This window comes from Portunus trituberculatus, chromosome 33 (assembly GCF_017591435.1).
Source record: "Portunus trituberculatus isolate SZX2019 chromosome 33, ASM1759143v1, whole genome shotgun sequence".
Classification (NCBI taxonomy): domain Eukaryota; kingdom Metazoa; phylum Arthropoda; class Malacostraca; order Decapoda; family Portunidae; genus Portunus; species Portunus trituberculatus.
Window position 1 is genome coordinate 6,261,371 of NC_059287.1, and position 21,542 is coordinate 6,282,912.

Sequence of the window (21,542 nt, forward strand, 5' to 3'; positions counted from 1 at the left end):
CCCAGACTTGCAGTGGAGGAATTAAGACATATTGGAGGAATTAGTGAATAAACAATATAAATCAAGCAGCTATGAATACATAACTAACCAACCAGCATTGAGCTGACAGATTTATATAGGCTGATGCAACTTAATCAGTTCAGCTTCCAGTGAATAAGGTATGGTGCAGGTGCCATGGAGGCTCATGTGCTCATGCTTAAGGTTAGCCAGCCACAGTGGTTCTTTTTTATGTCAAAAGTTTCCCATAAATCTCAAATTCTGTGCTCTGATAATGTTATCACTTGTTGGATTTGGTAAATGGCTTATCAGCAAATCAGAACATTAAAGATTGAGTGACGGAACAGAGTAAAAATGAGAGTGCCGTTTTACTTGACTAACAACCAAGGCCAGATTATGTCAAGTCATCTTATTTCATTGTTTGTCTTTTCTCATACCAGGTGGATGCAGTGCTGTCTATGGTGGCCTCAATAATCTGTGACCAGAGTGACCAGCCGTTGGTGGAGCCAGACCCAGAAGATCTGGCTGAAGAGCAGGGACTCCTAGCCAGGTAAAAAGTGGGCCAGGTCTCACTTTTGAGTTACCTTTCCTTTCCCAAGAGTTTGTTTGTCAACCACAATATTATTATTCATGATGTGGTAGTAACAATGTTTAGAACAACTCAATCCTTTTCTTCTTTTGAGTTCAAGAATACACACACTCACAAACACTCACACCAACAAATACAAACACACTCACACTCACAAATGTAGACACACACACACACACACACACACACACACACACACACACACACACACACACACACACACACACACACACACACACACACACACACACACACACACACAGAATTATAGGAGACAGGATAAGGAAATGGTATATAAAAGAGAAGGAAGAAAAAAAATGGAGCAAGTTTAACTAAAAATGATAAGAACAAGAGATTAAAAATGATGTATACGAACATAGATAGCAGGCGAGCCAGACTGGGAAAGATAGTAGTCAGGATGGGCAGAGATGGCAGGTTGCGAGGGGAAGGAAAGCGGAGGCAGTTAGGGAGGATAGGACTAAACTTGTTGAGTGTGAAAATAGGTTCGGTTTGTTGGATGGGGAGGGGGAGAGTGAGAGTGGAGTGAATGAGGTGGTTGTGGTGAGTGAAAGGAGAGAGAAGGGGGTAGAGGAGAGGAGGGTTGTTCCTAGCACACCTCAGGTGTGTGTGGTGGGTGACTCTCAGGTTAGGTACTTAGATGGCACTTTCTGTGGGAAAGACAGGGATAGGAGGACGAACGTGTGTATGCCTGGTGCAGGTGTGAAGGCAGTGAGTGAGGAGGTGCAGAAGAGAGTTGGGGGGATGGAGAGGGAGGGTGTAGTAGTTTTGCACGTAGGTGGGAACGATGTCAGAGCAGGTGGGTCGGAGGAGTTAGTGGCAAGATTTCGATCAATGTTAGGCAAGATAAGGGAGAGTGGTAGGAGGTGTGAAGTGTCAGGAATCTTGCCTCGTGTGTATGTTAGCAGGGAATGGTTGTCTAGGGCCATTGGTGTGAATGATTGGGTAAAAGGGATGTGTAAGGATGTGGGTGTCAGCTTTGTGGATGTATGGGATAGGTTCTATGGGCGTAGGGATTTGTATGCTAGGGATGGTGTGCATCTGAGTAGGAAGGGTGTGGATGTGCTGAGTGGATGTCTGGAGGGGGAGTTGGGATGGAGTGTAGGGGGTGAGGTAGCAAATGCATTCCAGAAGAAAGATGTTAGACATAAATTAGATAGGATAAACAGAGATAGTGAAAAGATTAGGAAAGATTTCCAGGTGCAAATAGGAGAGAATAAGATTAGGATTCCAAATAAGGAGACAGCATCTAGGAAGGTAGCAGGACTTAAATGTTTTTATGTAAATGCCAGGAGTCTTAGGAACAAGAAGGACGAGTTATCTAGTTATATAGTTGAGGAGGACTTAGATGTTGTATGTGTCACAGAGGCATGGGTAAATGAGGAAAAGTTTAGGAAAATAGGAAAGAATATGAAGTAGATGGATACATTATGTATTTACACCAGAGAATTGGTAGGATAGGTGGAGTAGTAGTTATTTATGTAAAAATCCTTCATTTCCAGTCAGGTTAATGGTATTAAGGTAGATAACAGAGTAGAGTCCTTATGGCTGGATGTTAGAGTAAACAAAAGTAAGGTTATTAGAGTAGGAGCTTTTATAGACCACCTAACCAGTCAGCAGATGTAGACAACCTTATGGTAGATGAGATAAATAGGGGTGTACTAGTCAGACAATTATCTTAGGGATTTTAATCTTAAGTCAGTAAACTGGGAGAGGATGGTAGGAGATGCTAGTGAAAATAAGTTTATGGAAAGTTTTCAGGATAACTATTTAGTGCAGATGGTAGATAAACCTACTAGGGGGAGGAAGGTTTTAGACATAGTACTAACAAATATTGAGCATTGTTTAAAGGAAGTTGAGGTAGGAGAGACTTTAGCAAACAGTGACCATCATATAATTAGATTTATCATTAATTCCAGTAGGGATAATATAGTGAATAAGACTAGAGTCCCAAACTATCAGAAAGGCAATTATGGTAGGTTACATCAGTTATTAGGAGAGGTAAACTGGGAAGATAGTTTTGGAAATAAAACTGCACAGGAGATGTGGGATATTTTTAAGGTTGTAGTAAAGGGTATAGTGATGCAGTGTATCCCTTACCAAGATATAAGGCAGAGAAACAGGAAGCCATTATGGTGGTCTCATGAGATAGGTAGACAGATCAGAGAGAAGAAGAGGGCATATAGAGAGTTGCAGAAAAGTGGGGAAGATGTAGATTTGATTAGGTACAGACAGGTCAGGGATGATTTGAGTATGGTTATAAAAAAAAAGTAAAAGGCAGGCAGAGATAAAACTAGCTAGAGCTGGGAGTAAAGATTCCCCCAAATTATATAGTTATTACAAGGTCAGTGATAAAAAAAATAAGGATAGGATTGGACCACTCAGAAAAGATGGTGTAGTAGTGGATCAAAATGAAGACATAGTAGAATTATTGAATGAACAATTTTCTTCAGTATTTACTAGGGAAAGAATAGGAAATCCTGTTACAAACAGTGCGATGAGTAGTTTAAGAGCTTTAGAAAATATTGATATAAAACTGGGAGTTATTAGGAAATTTATTCTTGAACTAGACGATAGGAAAGCTAGTGGTCCTGATGAGCTACATGCCAGAGTACTTAGGGAGGGTGTAGACAGTATTTCTGAAGCACTTAAATTAATCTTTGAAAGATCACTTAGGTTTGCTGAGATACCTCAGGACTGGAAGTTAGCTAATGTTACACCAATATTTAAAAAAGGTAGGAAGGATGATGCGAATGATTATAGACCGATCAGTTTAACTAGTATAGTATGTAAGATACTAGAGAAAATCATTAAGGGTAGTATTTGGGAGCATTTAAATGAAAATAGATTAATTAGAGATACCCAACATGGCTTTAGATCAGAGAGGTCCTGTCTTACAAATTTACTCAATATCTTAGAATATATTACCAAGGAGTTAGATGATGGAAATAGCATAGATGTTATATATCTAGATTTTAGCAAGGCGTTTGATAAGGTACCGCATAGGAGGCTAGTGTACAAATTGAGACTACATAGGATAGGGGGTAGGCTAGTTGATTGGATTAGTGAATGGCTTTCTGATAGGAAACAGAGAGTAGTATTAAATGGAGCAATGTCTGAGTGGAAGGAGTGGTTAGTGGGGTACCCCAAGGATCAGTGCTAGGACCTCTTCTTTTCTTGGTGTACATTAACGATTTAGATATAGGAATTAGTAGCAAAGTATCAAAGTTTGCAGATGATACTAAGATAGCATGTGCAATACAGGGTGAACCTGGGTTTTATAGATAGAAATGTTAGTTATAAAAGTAAGGAAGTGGCTTATATAATTCCTATGTTAGGCCCCATTTAGAGTATTGCATACAGGCCTGGTCACCCCATTATAGGCAGGATATCAACATGTTAGAAGCAGTTCAGAGAAGAGCAACTAGGATGATACCAGCATTAAAGCGCCTGGAGTATAGAGATAGATTAAAGGAATTAAACATGTTTTCATTTGAGAGGAGATGTATAAGAGGGGATATGATAGAATTATTTAAAATGTTCTCAGATACAAACTACATAGATGTGAGATCTTTCTTTACCTTAGAGGAGGGAAGTAGGACTAGAAATCATGGCAGGAAGATTAGAAAGCAAGGCTGCAGGTTAGATATAAGAAAATATTTCTTTAGTCATAGGGTGGTAGACTTCTGGAATGCATTGCCAGAGAGGGTTGTAAATAGCACTAGTTTGACAATGTTTAAAAACAGATTAGATTTATAATTATGTATAGCGCTGCATGATAGTTTTTATAAGAAATTTACTATAGTTAAACAAGACATGATCCCCATGTATGGGGATCAGATTAGATAAGGGAAACAGATTAGATAAGCACTTAGATTTATTAGATTTATAATTATGTATAGCACTGCATGATAGTTTTTTATAAGAAATTTACTATAGTTAAACAAGACATGATCCCCATGTATGGGGATCACAGATTGTAGAGGAATTCGCTGCAGGACTTAGCCCTGTTAATGGGCCAAATATTTAGAATTAGTATGTAATGTATTGTGTACTTGTAAGTGTATCTTTAAGTACTGATGACGAGGTCGCTGTGCGACTGATACAGGATAACCTAGATGGGCCCTGGTGGCCCTTTGTTATCCTATTATATATGTTATGTTATGTTATTGGAATATGCAGGAGTGGTGTGGATCCCTCATAAAAAGAAACATATAAAGAAATTGGAGAGACTACAAAAAATGGCCACAAGACTGGTTCCAGAATTTAAAGGGATAGCATATGAGGAGAGACTAAAAGTTATGGATCTACCAACACTGGAACAGAGAAGAGAGAGAGGGGATCTGATACAAGTTTATAAATTGATTAACGGAATGGATCAAGTGGATAATGAGAAACTGATCCTGAGAGAAGAATATGACATTAGAAGCACAAGATTGCATAGTAAGAAACTGAGGAAGGGAAGATGTCTGAGAGATGTTAAAAAATATGATTTCCCACAAAGATGTGTTGAGACTTGGAACAGTTGAGTGAGGAAATGGTGTCATTAATGAGTGTGCATAGTTTTAAAGAGAAATTGGATAAGTGTAGATAAGGAGACGGGGCCACGTGAGCATAAAGCCCAGGCCCTGTAAAACTACAACTAGGTAAATACAACTACAGTCAACCCTCGACTATCGCGACTTCGGCTATCGCGTTTTATTGCTATCGCGCACCCATGAAAAGCTGCTAAGATTTCATTGTCACCTGCTATCGCGCGCCCCGCCATGACGTCATGGGATATCTGAGCGCTTATTGGCCAAAACCGCTTTCACGCCAAGATCAATTCGGCTATTGCATTTTTGGCTATGGCGCAGCTATTTCGGCCCCAATTGGGCGTGATAGCCAAGGGTTAAGTGTAGGTAAATACACACACACACACACACACACACACACACACACACACACACACACACACACACACACACACACACACACACACACACACTAAAAATGGCATACACTAATGTGAATGGGTTACAGTCTGCTCTGGTAGAAATAAATGACTATCTTAGGGTAGAGAGGCCTGACATGATGGGAATAACTGAAACTAAACTTACTGAAGTCATGGAGGAAAATAAAATAGGTGAAGGTGAATACAACATATGGGTAAGAAATAGAACAGAAAAGCAGGGAGGCGATGTGATGTTATTGATGAAAAAAGATCTTGTTGCCTATGAAATGAGGAATGACTATGGGTTAGCTGAGGTGGTTGGGGCTGAGGTGGTGTGGAGAGGAGGTGTTAAACGAGACTTTGTTGTGGTATATGCTCCCTCCAAAACTGAAGATTCATGGGGTGGAGAGCTGCTAAGAATGGCAATGGAAAACTCATTGACACAGTGGGTGGAGGAAAATACTAGATACAGAGATGAGGATGAACCGTCACGACTGGACTTGATTTTCACTAAAGAGGCGGAGTTGATAGAAAATATGAAAGGTGGGTGTCCAATAGGGAAGAGTGATCATGTGATGATTGAGTGTGTATTGAGGGAAGGAAGAATGGAGAGAAGGAATGAACATCACAGAATAGGAAGATTCATCTATGGTAAAGCAGATTACACCAAATTAAGGAATTACTGAATTACTTTCAGCAAGCGGACTGGAGTGTTTTTGAGGATGCATGTGGAATTGAGGATAAATGGAGAGAGTTTGTGAACATTTACGAGGAAGGGGTCAATAAATATGTGCCAAGGGTGAAGAAGAAACAAAAGAGGATCCAAGCATGGTTTAATAAATGCTGTGAGGAATCAAAGAGGAAGAGAGACACAGCTTGGAAAAGGTGGATGAAGAGAAAAGGATCTTTAGTGTGGGATGAGTATAAAAAGGCAAGGAATGAGTACACAAGAATAAGGAGAGAAGAGGCCAGAAAGTATGAGAGGACATTGTGGAAAATTTTATGGATGAGCCAAGATTATTCTATAGATTTGTTAATGGAAAATTAAAAAATAAAGAAATAAGCAAGTTGAAAGTTGATGGAGAATTCATTGAAGAGGAAAAACTCATGGCTGAAGAGTTGAATAAGTGTTTCCAAAACGTTTTAACCAATGAAAGATCCTTTAATGAACCAAAGATCGAACCGACAGAAGAAGAAGGCCTGGATGTAATTGAAGTGTTGGAGGATGAAGTGTGTGAAATGCTGGAAAGATTGGATGTAAGGAAAGCACAAGGTCCTGATGGCGTATTAAATTGGGTGTTGAGGGAATGTAAGGATCAACTGGCAAAAAAGATTTGTGGCCTCATATCGAAATCTCTGCAAAAGGGGCAGGTGCCAAAGGACTGGAAAAAAGCAGATATAGTACCCATATTTAAGAGTGGAAACAAGGAAAATCCGTCAAACTACAGGCCGGTGTCATTAACAAGTGTTGTGGTTAAATTGTGTGAGTCAGTAATAAAGAAAAGATGGAATGATTATCTAGAAAGGAAGAAAATATTGACTAATGGGCAGTTTGGATTTCGGAAAGGCAGATCATGTGCAACAAATTTATTGTGCTTCTACATTCGGGTCATAGATGTGGTACAAGAAAGGGTAGGATGGGTGGATGGAATTTATCTAGACTTGAAGAAAGCATTTGATAAAGTCCCTCATAGAGATTGATCTGGAAAGTGAGAGAACATGGCAGGCTGAGGGGTATGCTTTTGGAATGTATCAGTGATTTCCTGACTGGAAGAGAGATGAGAACAGTAATAAGAGACAGAAAATCAGCTTGGAGGGAAGTGACTAGTGGAGTACCTCAGGGGTCAGTTTTGGCACCGTTACTGTTTGCTGTTTACATAAATGATATGACGAAAGGAGTGAATAGCTATATGAGTTTGTTTGCGGATGATGCCAAATTAATGAGGAAAATAACTAAGAAAGAAGACTGTGAGGGATTGCAGAGGGACTTAGACAAGATCTGGGAGTGGAGCAGAGTGGCAAATGGAATTTAATATCAAGAAGTGTGGAATGATGAATTTTGGTAAGAGCAGTATGAGACCGGTGTACAGATATGAGATGGGGGATGAGGAATTGGAAATAAAGACTGAAGAGAGAGATCTGGGAATAACTGACGGAGGGGCTCTCGTCAGAGGTTCATGTAAAGAGGAAATCTGGTGAAGCGTACAATTTAGTAAGGAACATAAGAACTGCATTCTGCTACATGGATGAAGAGATGATCAAGAAGTTGATTGTTACAATGATTAGACCCAGGTTGGAGTATGCTATAGATTCATAAATGGAAAAATTAGGCAAAAAGAAACAATAGAAAGGTTAAAAGGAGAGAACGGGATGTTGGAAGACCCAAAAAGTATGGCAGAACTATTAACCCGTAAAGTCCGACAGGCCTTAAATACGGCTGCATAGCACACTTCCGATAGTCCTTAAATGGGGCAGCTACTTTGAGCGCTAATAAAAACCGCGCTAGCATTGGTAGCGCTGCTATATTTGGTCATGACGTAGGCCTATGGTAGTACTGTCGGCTCCCAGGAAGCACACCGCTCTAGCCAGCTAGTCTCCCGCAAATTTCTGTGAGGTGTGTGAGCGTCGTGTCGCGGTGATAATTATTTACGATTACGTATTTACTTATTTAAGGAACTATTATTTACAACTATGGCTACTGGTGCTAAGAGGAAGCTAAAGTTTAGTGATAAAAGTGATAGACAAGGCGGGACAAGACACAAAGTGCACAGGTTGGAGGTAGATCCCGACCCCGCTATTGTGACAACATCGTCACCCACGCTTGATAAAACATACGTAACTATAATCAGCCAATATGAGTGAAAACACGAAAACATGTGAAAACACATAAAAACATGAGCAGTGCCTTACATTATGTAAGAATACACATAAAAGCACCTCCCCCGAGTTGCCGCTACCACAATCTTCTCCAATTATCGGTTATTATTCTGAGACAACTATAGTGAGTAGAGCAATAAAAACTTGTAGGATGATGCATTGTCATGTCTACTAACAGCAGATTTTTTTCCAGAGTAATTTATAAGAGTTTATTTTTTTATGATAATTGTGGTAATGGGAGGGTGCGAATTTTGCGGCCATCGGTCTTAGCGGGTTAAATAAAAAATTCCAGGAGGTCTTTACTAAAGAATCCAAATTTGAGAGGCCACAGGGTAATAGAGAGACAATCTATATGAAAGAGATTAAAGTAACCAAGCTTGAAATAAAAGAGTTAATGAAGGAACTGGATGAAGAGAAGGCAATGGGACCGGATGAAGTCTCAGGCAGAATACTGAAAGAATGTAGGGAAGAACTAGCAAGTCCTATATACATCATAAAATGCTCAATAGAAAATGGAACAGTGCCAGTAGAATGGAAAAGAGCTGAGGTGGTTCCCATATATAAGAGCGGAAGGAAAGAAGAACCTTTAAATTACAGACCGGTATCACTAACTAGTGTAATATGCAAGATGTGTGAAAGAATAATAAAGAAACAATGGATCGAGTTCCTTGAAGACAACAAATTAATATCAAATAGCTAATTTGGTTTTAGAAAAGACGGTCTTGTGTAACTAATTTATTGAGTTTCTATTCTAGAATAGTTGATAGAGTACAAGAGAGAGGATGGGTTGACTGCATCTATTTGGATTTAAAAAGGTGTTTGACAAAGTGCCACACGCAAGATTACTGTGGAAGTTAGAGGAGAAGGGTGGCTTAAAAGGAAGCACATTGAGATGGTTAGAAAATTATTTGAGGGGGAGAGAAATAAGGAAGGTAGTTAAAGATATGAAGTCCAAGTGGAGAGCAGTAGAAAGCGGAGTGCCACAGGGGTCAGTATTGGCACCAGTACTTTTCCTCATTTATATTAACGACATGCCAGGAGTGAACAGCTACATAAATTTGTTTGCGGATGATACAAAACTGTGCAGAGTTATAAAGCAAAAGGAGGATTGTGAAATACTGCAAGAAGACCTAAATAAGATCTGGGAATGGAGTAAGAAGTGGGAAATGGAATTCAATGTGAACAAAAGCCATGTCATGGAAATGGGAAAGAGTGAAAGACGACCTGTGGGAATCTATAAGATGGGAGATGGAATAGAACTGGAGAAAGTCAAAAAGGAAAAGGACTTAGGAGTGACGATGGAAGAAAACAATCAACCAGTAAGCCATATTGATAGAATTTTTAGAGAAACATATAATTTGCTGAGGAATATTGGAGTAGCATTTCACTACATGGACAAAGAAATGATGAAGAAATTGATAAATACTATAATAAGACCCAGATTGGAATATGCAGGAGTAGTGTGGACCCCTCATAAAAAGAAACACATAAGGAAATTGGAGAGGCTACAAAAAAATGGCTACAAGAATGGTCCCAGAACTTGAAGGGATGACATATGAGGAGAGACTAAAGGCTATGGATCTACCAACCTTGGAACAAAGAAGGGAGAGCGGAGACCTGATACAAGTCTGTAAATTGATCAACGGAATGGACCAAGTGGATAATGAGAAACTGATCCTGAGAGAAGAATATGACATCCGAAGCACAAGATCGCATAGTAAAAAGCTCAGAAAGGGAAGATGTCTGAGAGATATTAAAAAATATAGTTTCTTGCAGAGATGTATTGAGACGTGGAACAGTTTAGATGAAGAAGTAGTGTCTGCAACGAGTGTGCACACTTTTAAAGTAAGATTGGATAAGTGTAGATATGGAGACGGGGCCACATGAGCATAAAGCCCAGGCCCTGTAAAACTACAACTAGGTAAATACAACTAGGTAAATACACACACACACCCCTCATATATATAAACGGCATGCCAGAATGAGTGAACAGCTACATAAATCTGTTTGTGGACGATATGAAACTGTGCAGAGTTATAAAGCAAAAAGAGGATTGTGAAATACTGTAGGAAGACCTAAATAAGATCTGGGAATGGAGTAAAAAGTGGGAAATGGAATTCAATGTGGACAAAAGCCATGTCATGGAAATGGGAAAGAGTGAAAGATGACTCGTGGGAATCTATAAGATGGAAGATGGAGTAGAACTGGAGAAAGTAAAAAAGGAAGAGTACTTAGGAGTGACGATGGAAGAAAACAATCAACCGGTAAGCCATAGTGATAGAATTTTCAGAGAGGCATATAATTTGCTAAGGAATATTGGATTAGCATTTCACTACATGGACAAAGAAATGATGAAGAAATTGATAAGTACTATAATAAGACTCAGACTGGAATGTGCAGGAGTAGTGTGGACCCCTCATAAAAAGAAACACATAAGGAAGTTAGAGAGACTACAAAAAATGGCTACAAGAATGGTTCCAGAATTTGAAGGGATGACATGAGGAGAGACTAAAGGCTATGGATCTACCAACCCTGGACCCCTCATAAAAAGAAACACATAAGAAGTTAGAGAGACTACAAAAAATGGCTACAAGAATGGTTCCAGAATTTGAAGGGATGACATATGAGGAGAGACTAAAGGCTATGGATCTACCAACCCTGGAACAGAGAAGGGAGAGAGGGGATCTGATACAAGTTTATAAATTGATCAACGGAATGGACCAAGTGGATAATGAGAAACTTATCCTGAGAGAAGAATATGACATTCGAAGCACAAGATCACATAGTAAAAAGCTGAGAAAGGGAAGATGTCTGAGAGATGTTAAAAAATATAGTTTCCCACAAAGATATGTTGAGACATGGAACAGTTTGAGTGAAGAAGTGGTGTCAGCAACGAGTGTGTATAGTTTTAAAGAAAAATTGGATAAGTGTAGATATGGAGACGGGGCCACACGAGCATAAAGCCCAGGCCCTGTAAAACTACAACTAGGTAAATACACACACACACACACACACACACACACACACACACACACACACACACACACACACACACACACACACACACACACACACACATTTTCTGCTGTAATGTTGTAAGATTAATAAACTGAATAGTATTATCTAATTCTGTGTATACACAGCAGGACTAGGGAAACATTTTCTTTTGCCAGATTCATCCACCTGTTCAAGTCCTCAAGTAGTGACCAGCAGTACCTCATCCTGACGACGGCACGCAAGCACCTGGCTGCAGGAGGCAACAAAAGGGTGGTATACACTCTGCCTCCTCTTGTCTTCCAGGCTTACCAGTTGGCATTCAAGTACAACAATGAGAGAGATGTGGTGAGCAGAGAGAGAGAGAGAAATGACCAGTAGTCATGGCATTAATGGATAATGATACATGACAATGGTCACTAGAGAGGGATTGAAAAAGAGGGAAAATTATAAAGACATTGCTGATATTAGTTCCATTTATAAAACATATTTTCACATGTTGTAATGTGTTGTGTTGTGTCCCCAAGGATGACAAGTGGAGCAAGAAGGTACACAAGATCTTCCAGTTTTGTCACCAGACCATCACTGCGCTGGTGAAGGCAGAGTATGCCGAACTGCCTCTCAGACTGTTCTTGCAGGGTGCTCTCGCTATAGACAAGATTGACTTTGAGAACCATGAGACTGTGGCCTATGAGTTCATGTCACAGGTAGGTCTTGGAATAGCAGGACAACTGGTGTGTGTGGATAGTTTGCTGATCCACACAAGGCAGCCTCCTCTTACTAGCACTATTCCTTATTTTTGTCACTTTGGTTATTATTTAGCCCTTTTTTTTTTTTTTTTTATTGTGAACAGATCTTCATTGATCTTTTCCTTAAGTTTACATTTATTCAACCTAAACCCACTGCTACAAGTTTTACCTTGATCATAACACTGACTAGAAGATTGTACTCTTTGTTGATCATTGTGTGGCCAAAGCCTTTTTTTGGCGTGAACATTCTGAATCCAGTACTCATCTAGTCTGTTTGTCCTTTTAATGTATGACCATATTTGTTCTTACTTCATGTTCAGCCATTTCAGTATATCATTCAACAAATGTAAAATGTATTCCATTCTTGTTATGCTCATGTTAACATTTTCATAGGCATTCACCTTGCTGTCTTCATTCTATCTTGACATCCAGCTTAATATTGTGTGAAAAGTGGATGGTGAAAGCCATGATGATGTGTATAGGATTATAGTATTTTAAGTTAAGATGAAGGAATGAAACATGGAGTGATTATCATTGAGTCTTTAATAACTTTTCCCTCCAGCATGGTTGTTATTTTTATTTACTTTTTTTTCTAAACTGGTTAGAAATTTATGTGGTGTGTTATTTTTAAAACTATGTCAGTGCTGGTGGTTGTGATGTTGACCCTAGCAGGAGAGGAGGAGTAAAGAGCAAAGATGAAGTGTGGATGCAATGAGCTAAGTACTTTCCTTACTCATACTCACATTTGCTGTCTACACTTATTGTGGCTCTGCTTTCAAAAAGATTTCTTTAAAGATTAATTTACATGTCTTTATTGATCTTTGAATTTACAAACATATTTATTTATCTATTACTATTATTTTTTTCTACTTCAGATTGCCATGTTCTTCTCGGTGAACTTATTTCAAAGTTAGGATGTCTTCAAGTCAGGCTGTACAACTATTTGTCACAGTGTTTCTTATTTGTATTCATGTAATAATCATGTGCAATAGTTTGGTGTTTTTTTTTTTTTTTTTTTTTTTATTTATCTATATTTTGTTAATACTATTTTCAAATTTTTATTGATGACTGTGAGAATCATGAATTTAATCTCCATTTTTTTTTCCTGACAGGCCTTCTCTTTGTATGAGGATGAGATTAGTGACAGCAAGGCACAGTTAGCAGCCATGACCCTCATCATGGGCACCTTCCAGCAGACAACTTGTTTCAGTGAAGAGAACCATGAACCTCTAAGAACTCAGTGTGCCTTGGCTGCCTCCAAGCTGCTAAAGAAACCAGATCAGGCACGAGGTGTAACTACTTGCTCTCACCTCTTTTGGTCTGCTCGATCACAATTCAGCAACAAGGAGGAGGTATGTTGTCTGATGTGGCAGTTTTAAACTGGAATAACAAATGAATTATGTATTCATATTCTTCATCAGTTTATCTATAAGGTCTTTTTAAAGTATCTGACTTGTCTATGAGATATATTTAAAGTATCTGACCTTTGCTCAAGGGACAAAAAGTTGCTTACTCTCTAGTTTCTAACTCTGATTTCTTTTCAATATGTTGAAAGTAGAAAGTCTTATACAGTGAGGCGGGGGAGGACAGGAGACAGAAGAGCAGGTAGTGTTAAAAGATAACAAGAGATATAAAACTGCAATTGGTAAAAGATAACAAGATATACAACACTGCAGTGATGAGAGTGAGGCTGAAGACAGCCAGTTAGACGAGAGGCGTTAATAAGATGAAATGTTTTGTGAATCATCTCTGTTAGTTTTTTCCCCCTCCATCCTCCCCCTCACCCCACTAAATCAGTATAAGAGCCTTATCCACCCATGTTTGGAGTATGTCAGAGACCCATCTCTTTGTGCTGAATGCATAATAGAGGTGATAGTGTCTGGCATTGAGGTGTACATTTCTCATTCTTTTTCTCAACCTAAACCTTCTAAACCTTGGTTTAACTCAGCCTGTTCTTGTGCTATACATGATAGAGGGGTTGCCCACAAAAGGTACTTGAGTCTTTCATCTCCTGAATCTCATGCACTTTATATTTCTGCCCGGAATTATGCAAGTCTGTTCTTCAACTTGCCAAACACTCCTTCATAAGTAGAAAATGTCATAATCTTTCAAACTCAAACTTCCCTTGAGACTTCTGGCATTTAGCCAAAAACATCTCCAATAACTCTTCTCTCAAACCTTTGCTCACAACTCCACCTTGGACGATTCTGGGCTTGTCCCTCCCTCTCCTCTTCCCTCTGACTATTTCATGTCTACAATAAAAATTCTTCATAACAATGTTTTCCATGTCCTCGCTGGCCTAAACCCTCAGAAGGCTTATGGTCCTGAAGGGATCTCTCCTATTGTTTTCAAAAACTGTGCTTCCGTGCTTGCACCTTGCCTGGTCAAACTCTTCCAACTTTGTCTATCTACTTCTACCTTTCCTTCCTGTTGGAAGTTTGCCTACATTCAGCCTGTTCCTAAAAAGGGTGACCGTTCTAACCACTCAAATTACCGTCCTATAGCTTTAATCTCTTGCTTGTCTAAAGTTTTTTAATCTATCCTGAATAGGAAGATTCTCAAACATCTGTCACTTCACAATCTTCTGTCTGATCGCCAGTATGGCTGCCGTCAAGGTCGCTCTACTGGTGATCTTCTGGCTTTCCTAACTGAGTCTTGGTCATCCTCTTTTAGAGATTTCGGTGAAACTATTGCTGTAGCGTTAGACATATCAAAAGCTTTTGATAAAGTTTGGCATAAAGCTTTGATTTTAAAACTGCCCTCCTATGGCTTCTATCCTTCTCTCTGCAACTTTATCTCAAGTTTCCTTTCCAACCGTTCTATTGCTGTTGTGGTAGACAACCACTGTTCTTCTCCGAAATCTATTAATAGTGGAGTTCCTCAGGGTTCTGTCCTGTCACCCACTCTCTTTCTATTATTCATTAATGACCTTCTTAACCAAACTTCTTGCCCTATCCACTCCTACGCTGACGATACCACCCTACATCTTTCCATGTCCTTTCAGAGATGACCAACCCTTCAGGAAGTCAACAGATCACGCAGGGAGGCCACAGAATGCCTGACTTCTGACCTTTCTAAGATTTTTGATTGGGGCAGAGAAAATCTAGTAGTTTTCAATGCTTCAAAAACTCAATTCCTCCATCTATCAACTCGACACAACCTTCCAAACAACTATCCCCTCTTCTTCAATGACACTCAACTGTCTCCCTCTTCCACAATGAATATCCTCAGTCTGTCCTTTACTCATAATCTAACTGGAAACTTCATATCTCATCTCTTGCTAAAACAGCTTCTGTGAAGTTAGGTGTTCTGAGGCATCTTTGCCAGTTTTTCTCACCCCTCCAACTGCTTACTCTGTATAAGGGCCTTATCTGTCCTTGTATGGAGTACTCTTTGCATGTTTGGGGGGGTTCCAGTAAAACAGTTTTACTAGGTAGGGTGGAATCAAGAGCTTTTGTCTCATCAACTCCCCTCCTCTGACTAACTGTCTTCAGCCTCTCTCACCACCGAAATGTTGCATCTCTCTATCTTTTATTGGTATTTTCATGCTAACTGCTCTACTGATCTTGCTAACTGCATGCCTCCCCTCCTCCTGTGGCCTCGCTGCACAAGGCTTTCTTCTTCCTCTCATCCCTATTCTGTCCAACTCTATAATGCAAGAGTTAATCAGTACTCTCAATCATTCATCCCTTTCACTGGTAATATCTAGAACTCCCTCCCTGCATCTGTATTTCCGACTTCCTACGACTTCTCTTCTTTTAAGAGGAAGGTATCGAGGCACTTGCTCCCTAATTTCTCCCTCCCTGGATCTGTATTTCCAACTTCCTACGACTTGTCTTCTTTTAAGAGGAAGGTATTGAGGCATTTGCTCCCTAATTTTGGCTGATGCTTTGTCACTTTTTGAGAGCCAGCACTCAAGTGGGCCTTTTTCTTAAATCCTTTCTTATTTTTGCCCTTGGCTGGCCCTCTTCCCTACTAAAAAAAAAAAATAAATAAAAAATAAAAAATCGCTTCACATGCATTTGGTGCTTCCATTCATACTATTTTAGATAGGGTGGAATTTTTCTCTTATCACTTTCTTTCCTATAACTGACTGTCTTCAGCTTCTTTCTCATGAAAACAATGTTGCATCTCTTGCTGTCTTTTACTGCTACTTTTATGCTAACTGCTCTTCTCATCTTAAGAACTGCATTCCTACCCTTTTCCTTGTTGCACAAGACTTTCTTCTTTGAATAATATTTTCAGCTCTCTAATGCAAGTCAATAGGTATTCTTAATCATTGACCTCCTTTTCTCTGATAATGAGCAGCATGAAAAATAAAGTAGATAAATGACCAGTATGGACTACTGTAGTGTTCCTTTTTTAGTGATACACTGTTGTTACCGCAATCCCCACTACTGTGATAAGCATTCAAACAAAGCCTCATTTTTGTAGTGGTGATGTCAGCTTGTGGCAAGCACTATGACCAAGGTGTTTTTCAGCTGCGGGACGAGAAGCGTGTCCTGGAGTGCTTGAAGAAAGCTGTTCGTATTGCCAACCAGTGCATGGATCCCTCTACCCAGATTCAGCTCTTTGTAGAACTCCTCAACCACTACATCTACTTCTATGAGAAAGGCAACTCTCAGGTAAATTTTTGAAGAAAACTGTCTACTTCCTCACTTAGGAAAGGAATGCATGTTGTGGGAAGATCACAAGATATAGGAAGAATATCATTTGATGCATTGCTGTTTGCTGGAAATTTTTTTTTATTTTATTGATAACAATGTAACTTACATATTGAAAAAGAATTTACATTTCTTGCAAGTGATTATCTGTGATATGTGACGTCTTAATTATAAATTGTTCAGGCTTAACAGTGTTGTAAATATTACACATTTACACACACACACACACACACACACACACACACACACACACACACACACACACACACACACACACACACACACACACGCCCAGTAGCTCAGTGGTTAGAGCGCTGGCTTCACAAGCCAGAGGACCGGGGTTCGATTCTCCGGTCGGGTGGAGATATTTGGGTGTGTCTCCTTTCACGTGTAGCCCCTGTTCACCTAGCAGTGAGTAGGTATGGGATGTAAATCGAAGAGTTGTGACCTTGTTGTCCCGGTGTGTGGTGTGTGCCTGGTCTCAGGCCTATCCGAAGATCGGAAATAATGAGCTCTGAGCTCGCTCTGTAGGGTAACGTCTGGCTGTTTCGTCAGAGACTGCAGCAGATCAAACAGTGAAACAGTGAAACAAACAGTGAAACACACACACACACACACACACACACACACACACACACACACACACACACACACACACACACACACACACACACACACATATACGGCGCAAACTTCACTATTTGATAGTCTTGACTATCGAACGTAAATTAGATAAATTGATAAAGGAGAGTATGGGAATGAAAGAGAATGAAGAACAGGATAAAGAGCTCCAGAAATTGAAAGAAAGGATAAAAAGAGTGGAAAAAAACGAAACTAGGCTAAGAACCGAAAATGAAGAATGAAAAGTCCAAATAGCGAACTACAAGAAATTGATGGAAGAAGGACTCGGTAAAGCCGAGAAAGAAAAAGAGAAGCTAAAAGATCTAGTTAACAAAGAAGAAGAAAGAGTACAAGACGTGATTAAAAAAGAAGTACAAGGCATGGAGAATCCAAGATAAGAAAGACAAGGAATCATTTCAAGAAGTATTTCAAGAACAGTTAAAAGAAAGAGATGAAAATATGACAAACAAAATGATAGGAGTCCTCAAGAAAAAAGAAAATTTAGTAAGAGAAATTGCAGAAAAAAAGAAGAGTGTAATTATTTTTGGACTGAAAGAAAAAAATGTTAAATATAGACCAAGAAGGGAAAAAGACGAAATGAAATCAGTAAAAGACCTACTAAAACATCTGAATGACGAGGATAGACAGAACTTAGAAGAGGAAGTAGAAGAAATCCATAGAATGGGACCATATCAAGAAGGAACAGTGAGACCAATTAAGATATTACTAAAATCACAAGCAGCAGCAGAAGAAGTACTATATAGAAAAACAAAACTCAGAGAAACAGAAGGTTGCAAAGATATATATATATAAAGAAAAATAGAAACGAGGAGGAAAGGAAGAGACACAATGAACTGGTGGCAGAAGCAAGAGAAAAAATAATGAAAGGTCAGAGGAGGAGAAGAAGGCATTTTTGGAGAATTATAGGAGACAGGATAAGGAAATGGTATATAAAAGAGAAAGAAGAGAAAAAATGGAGCAAGTTTAACTAAAATGATAAGAACAAGAGATTAAAAATGATGTATACAAACATAGATGGGATTTTATCTAGTAAATTAGAATTAAGAGATTACATAAAGAAAGAAGAACCAGATATTGTATGCCTGGTGGAAACAAAGTTAAATGAGGCAATAAAATAGACATAGATAAAAGGTATAATATATGGAGGAGAGACAGAGTGGGTAAAGGAGGAGGAGGAGTCATGATGATGTTAAGGAAGGAGATAGTGGTAAATCAAGTGGAGTTTGGGAAGGAAAATCAGAAATACTGTATGTTAAGATGCATATTAATAAAAAGGAGTTAACAATCATTGGAACATATGTGCCACCAAAACAAACTCATGGACTAACCAAGAATATAGAGACATGATAGATGACACAATAAGGAGTCTTACAAGAATCATTAAGGAAAGGAGAAAAGTGATATTGGTAGGAGATTTCAACTGTAAGGAGGTAGACTGGGAAAATTATGAAAGTGGTATGGGGAAGATGCCTGGGAGATAGATTCCTGAACCTAATGATAGATAATTTGATGGTCCAAAGAGTAAAGGAAAACACAAGATTCAGAGGAAACGATGAGCCGGCAAGATTAGACTTAGTTTTTACAAGGGATATACCAATTAACGATGATATAAGATACAAGTGCCCATTGGGAAAGAGTGACCATGTAATATTAGAAATGGATATAGAAGAAGGAAAGGAAGATAGAGATGAATCATACAAAGGAGACCGATTAAATTACAGTCTCAAGAACTATTTTAAAAACGTAAACTGGGAGGAGATGGAAAACTCATTAACGGTTCAAGAGAAATATAACTTATTTTTGGAAATATACAAAACTGGGGTCAGGGAATATGTCCCAAAATATAGACCTAAATAAGAAGGAAAGAAAGATTGGTTTAATGCAAGGTGTGCTAGGGCAAAGGAGAAATGAGATGGAGAATGGAAAAGGTGGAGAAGAAACAGAAATCCAGAAAATAAGGAAAACTTCAAAACAGCAAGAAATGAATATGCTAAGGTGAGAAAGGAAGAAGAAAAGAACTATGAAAAGGACATTGTCGAAAAATGTAAGGAACAACCAAAATTGTTCTACAGATTCATAAATGGAAAAATAAGACAAAAAGAAACAATAGAAAGGTTAAAAGGAGAAAACGGAATGGTGGAAGACCCAAAAAGTATGGCAGAACTGTTAAATAGTAAATTTCATGAGGTCTTTACTAAGGAATCCAAATTTGAAAGACCACAGGGTAATAGAGACTGTCTATATGAAAGAGATTAAAGTAACCAAGCTTGAAATAAAAAGTTGATGACGGAATTAGATGAGGAAAAGGCAATGGGACCGGATGAAGTCTCAGGCAGAATACTGAAAGAATGTAGGGAAGAACTAGCAAGTCCAATATACATCATAAAATGCTCAATAGAAAATGGAACAGTGCCAGTGGAGTGGAAAAGAGCTGAGGTGGTTCCCATATATAAGAGCGGAAGGAAGGAAGAACCTTTAAATTACAGACCGGTATCACTAACTAGTGTAATATGCAAGATGTGTGAAAAAGTAATAAAGAAGCAATGGATTGAGTTTCTTGAAGACAACAAAATATTATCAAATAGCCAATTTGGTTTTAGAAAAGGTCGGTCATGTGTAACAAATTTATTGAGTTTCTACTCTAGAATAGTTGATAAAGTACAAGAGAGAGAGGATGGGTTGACTGTATTTATTTAGATCTAAAAAAGGCTTTTGATAAAGTGCCACATGAAAGATTACTATGGAAGTTAGAGGAGAAGGGTGGCTTAAAAGGAAGCACATTGAGATGGATGAAGAATTACTTAAGGGGGAGAGAAATAAGGATGATAGTTAAAGATATGAAGTCCAAGTGGAGAACAGTAGACAGCGGAGTGCCACAGGGGTCAGTATTGGCACCAATACTTTTCTCGTATATATAAATGACATGCCAGAGGAGTGAACAGCTACATAAATCTGTTTGTGGACGATGCGAAACTGTGCAGTCATTAAACAAAAAGAGGATTGTGAAATACTACAGGAAGACTTAAACAAGATCTGGAAATGGAGCAAAAAATGGGAGATGGAATTCAATGTGGACAAAAGCCATGTCATGGAAATGGGAAAAAGTGAAAGACGACCAGTGGGAATCTATAAGATGGGAGATGGAGTAGAACTAGAAAAAGTAAAAAGGAAAAGGACTTGGGAGTGACAATGGAAGAAAATAATCAACCGGTAAGCCATATTGATAGAATTTTCAGAGAGACGTATAATTTGCTAAGGAATATTGGAGTAGCATTTCACTATATGGACAAGGAAATGATGAAGAAATTGATAAGTACTAAAATAAGACCTAGATTGGAATATGCAGGAGTTGTGTGGACTCCCCATAAAAGAAACACATAAGAAAATTAGAGACTACAAAAATGGCTACAAGAATGGTTCCAGAATTTAAAGGGATGACATATGAGGAGAGACTAAAGGCAATGGATCTACCAACCTTGGAGCAGAGAAGAGAGAGGGATCTGATACAAGTTTATAAATTGATTAACGGAATGGATGAAGTGGATAATGAGAAACTGATCATGAGAGAAGAATATGACTTTAGAAGCACAAGATCGCATAGTAAGAAACTAAAGAAGGGACGATGTCTGAGAGATGTTAAAAAATTTAGTTTCCCGCAAAGATGTGTTGAGACTTGGAACAGTTTGAGTGAGGAAGTGGTGTCAGCGAAGAGTGTACATAGTTTTAAAGAAAAATTGGATAAGTGTAGATATGGAGACGGGACCACACGAGCATAAAGCCCAGGCCCTGTAAATCTACAACTAGGTAAATACACACACACACACACATGTTTTAGGAGTGATGATAGAAGAAAACAATCAACCGGTAGGCCATATTGATAGAATTTTTAGAGAAACATATAATTTGCTAAGGAATATTGGAGTAGCATTTCACTACATGGACAAAGAAATTATGAAAAAATTGATAAGTACTATAATAAGACCCAGATTGGAATATGCAGCAGTAGTGTGGACCCCTCATAAAAAGAAACACATAAGAAAGTTGGAGAGACTACAAAAAATGGCTACAAGAATGGTTCC

At 38.8% G+C, this 21,542-nt stretch overlaps 1 protein-coding gene across 1 annotated transcript in view; it reads left to right on the forward strand.

Annotated features, from left to right (window-relative positions):
- The window catches only part of LOC123512174 (vacuolar protein sorting-associated protein 35-like), a 57,903-nt gene that overhangs the window by 26,722 nt on the left and 9,639 nt on the right, over window positions 1-21,542 (forward strand). The window contains exons 6-10 of the mRNA XM_045268404.1: window positions 438-547; window positions 11,588-11,756; window positions 11,936-12,115; window positions 13,270-13,509; window positions 16,639-16,782. Of these exons, the coding sequence (XP_045124339.1) occupies window positions 438-547; window positions 11,588-11,756; window positions 11,936-12,115; window positions 13,270-13,509; window positions 16,639-16,782 (843 nt within the window). The remainder of the gene's footprint in view (window positions 1-437; window positions 548-11,587; window positions 11,757-11,935; window positions 12,116-13,269; window positions 13,510-16,638; window positions 16,783-21,542) is intronic.